This window comes from Penaeus monodon, chromosome 31, assembly GCF_015228065.2.
Source record: "Penaeus monodon isolate SGIC_2016 chromosome 31, NSTDA_Pmon_1, whole genome shotgun sequence".
In the NCBI taxonomy this organism is placed as follows: domain Eukaryota; kingdom Metazoa; phylum Arthropoda; class Malacostraca; order Decapoda; family Penaeidae; genus Penaeus; species Penaeus monodon.
The window spans coordinates 28,235,507-28,238,286 of record NC_051416.1 but is presented as its reverse complement, the minus strand read 5'-3'; the positions used below and the strand labels follow the sequence as shown (position 1 = coordinate 28,238,286).

The window sequence follows — 2,780 nt, the reverse complement described above, 5'->3', positions numbered from 1 at the left end:
AACTATAATTCAAACCTCATCTATATTTGTCTTGCACCATCTTTTCAGGTGGAACATTGGCCTCTTCTCTTTTCTGTGGGTTGATAATTATTCCAAAGTTTGTGGAGTGTTTAAAGCTCGCTGTGACTACCTCAAACCACGTTACTTAACATTTCATGAACGCATCATGGACGTTGGCTTTTTGGGTCAGTGGTGGGTTATTGACAAAAAAATGGAGGAGTTTGATATTAATCCAAATGAATGGATATCAAAAAGTGATGAAAATGTGAAATTAATACAGTAGAGACATTTGCTTTTGTAATGTTCAAACAATTGTGCACATGTAAATTATGAAACAAAATATATATATGTGAAATTTGTTATGTAAATGTATGTAATGTACATAAATTGTTTTATAAAGTTATTGATATTTTCATATCCTTTTGTTTGTTTTAATTGGAGAGTGATTGAATACTAATAACCATTAAGTTCAAAGTTGTTAAAATAAAATAGAACATGTCCTAAACATTAAGTGAGGCTCCTGGATATCTAGAGAAGCACAGAATGCAAGCCTCATGAGAAAACTAGACAAGCTCTAAACATCATATTGTTAACATGGATAAACACACATCTAAAACATTAAGCATTTTTTTTTTCCAAGTTATAATTGTCCTAAGAGTGGAGGCAGAGGCCTGTATTTATTGGCTGAAGCAAATTGTGTGCAAGTAATTTACTTGCAAGGAAGGCTCTTGATATAAGTTGTATGAATGTGGCTCAAAATAATCATGAATACATTTTATATAATATAATTCTACTACAAAACTGTATTCCTTATGTAGCCAATGATAAACATTTAATTTACCTCTCAAAAGCAAAATGAAAATTTACTGTGACGCAGTCTCTCTGGTTCTGTCTGTTAAGACAGTGTTAAGACAGTTTGTTATAAAAGTATATTCATTTTGTTGTGTAGCTTTTCACAAAATGTCCTCCACAAGTCTTGTAAATCACATCAGTAAGAATGCCTACTCATTTCTCAATTTTGTGTTTGATTCTATAAAGGAGACTGGTTGGCAACTCTTCATATGTAACCCAAAATCAAACTTCACAATGACAGTCTTCTAAAATCCTGAGAAAATTTTCACTTTAAAACATATATATATCACTAATTTCATAATTATTTTATAACTATATTCACAATGCTTTTAAATTGGATAAAAAAAGGCCAAAGATCGTAATCATTGGTTTTCACACAAATAACTTTGAAGTAACTATCTCTACATATTAGTTGTTGCTACTTGCATGCAATTAGTGTGCAAGTAACAAATACAGGCCTAAATTTTCAGTAGATCTTTGTTTAAAAATTCATAGAAAACTTTTCTGCTAGTTTCGGAGGTAGATTTTAATGAAAACTAAAATTCAAGTTACACATTATTTATTTATGCTGTAAATCACAGGGAGATACACTATGAAAATTATTTGAATGATCTTTGTGAATTTATTTATTCATTAAAACATGAGAGAATATTATTAATTAAGGTGACATGCTCTTATCATGATCAACTGTAGGAGAATAAACACAGGTGACATAACAGCAGAATATTCAAATTCAGTGGGTTTCACCAACTTTTTACACAAGAGAAATTTAAAAATAAAACCTAATGTAAGTACAGAAAAACTCCAAAGTGCTCGTAATGCGGCTGGTTTGAGCACACCATTCAGGTACATTCTAATGAGGACAATGACACAAAAGTATGTATTGAGAGCATCGGCTATGAACATGGGGGAGAGGACAACCCACCAACTCATTCGTGGCATCACCCCTTCTACTCGCAGGACCACCAGGACAAGTGTGATCAACACTGCCGTGAGCCATATGAACATCTGGAACAAGAATTTGGAAAGTAAATACCTCCAATGCATTCTGCAAAGTTCAAAATTAAAATATATAATGGAGCAGAAGATTGACTTGTTATACTGAGTATGAACCAACTTTCTGATTTGACAACTACCATTCTTGTACATAGTTACAACAAATGCTAAAAGCAAGAGTATTATTTCTGATAAGCATATAAAACAGAATGAGATATGAGATAAGTACTGTGTAGCACATAAAAAAAGACTCACCTCCAGAACAGTGACACCAAGCCACATGGTTAGTTCCCACAAGGAAAAAAACATTTTGCAAAATACTTCTAGCTCTTAATATAAGAAAATAATGTATAAATATAAACAGATCTGATTTTAAAGGTATTTCTGCCTTAAAAAAGTACTTAAAGCTCAATCTTTTCTGATGTTTACACTTATTTGATGCTGAGAGAACTTTCCATATATATTTTCCTCATTCAATTGTCAAGCATGTACTGAGAGTCTAAACTGGTTTGTCACATTCATGTACTGGTTTTGCTTTTTTCTGGAGTAACTGTTTCCTTGGTTATATTTTCCTTTAGGGTAACTTTAATGTGGACAGCAGCATTTCCTTTCGCATGATATTCTTGGTCACCTCCATCAAATGAGGGTTCAATATCATCTGAAAAATGAGAATCCAAACAATTAATTGAAAGACAAAACAATCTCTAAACTTTCTTATCTCTTTTTCAATACCAATATATTTTAAGTTAGCAATCTTTTCAGTAAGTTTTAGAATAAAGAGCGGCAAAATGGAGACAGTAATAATACCAATGATAGCCAGTGGAGACAGGAATATTTGGTCAGTAATAATATCATCATCAAAAGCATACCTGACACAAAATATTTCAAATACATTAATTCTGGTGTTTACCAGTCCCTGTTGATAGAGGGTT

The 2,780-nt window shown here is 32.1% G+C and overlaps 3 protein-coding genes across 3 annotated transcripts in view; 1 reads left to right on the top strand and 2 right to left on the bottom strand.

Moving 5' to 3' along the window:
- The window catches only part of LOC119593144 (mitochondrial import inner membrane translocase subunit Tim29-like), a 3,797-nt gene extending 3,394 nt beyond the window's left edge, over window positions 1-403 (top strand). The window contains exon 4 of the mRNA XM_037942108.1: window positions 49-403. Coding sequence (XP_037798036.1) covers window positions 49-283 — 235 coding nt within the window. The 3' untranslated portion in view covers window positions 284-403. The remainder of the gene's footprint in view (window positions 1-48) is intronic.
- Window positions 404-1,394: 991 nt separating this feature from the next.
- On the bottom strand, window positions 1,395-2,539 carry LOC119593143 (transmembrane protein 203-like). The gene is made up of 2 exons (XM_037942107.1): window positions 2,104-2,539; window positions 1,395-1,860 (listed from the first exon to the last, which is right to left on the bottom strand). Exons 1-2 carry the CDS (start codon window positions 2,155-2,157, stop codon window positions 1,507-1,509), a joined length of 408 nt encoding a protein of 135 aa, XP_037798035.1. The 5' UTR covers window positions 2,158-2,539; the 3' UTR covers window positions 1,395-1,506.
- Window positions 2,367-2,780, bottom strand: part of LOC119592944 (ribonuclease P protein subunit p20-like) — a 6,537-nt gene continuing 6,123 nt past the window's right edge. Inside the window, exons 4-5 of the mRNA XM_037941836.1 lie at window positions 2,656-2,764; window positions 2,367-2,506 (exon numbers count right to left, since the gene is read on the bottom strand). Of these exons, the coding sequence (XP_037797764.1) occupies window positions 2,367-2,506; window positions 2,656-2,764 (249 nt within the window). The remainder of the gene's footprint in view (window positions 2,507-2,655; window positions 2,765-2,780) is intronic.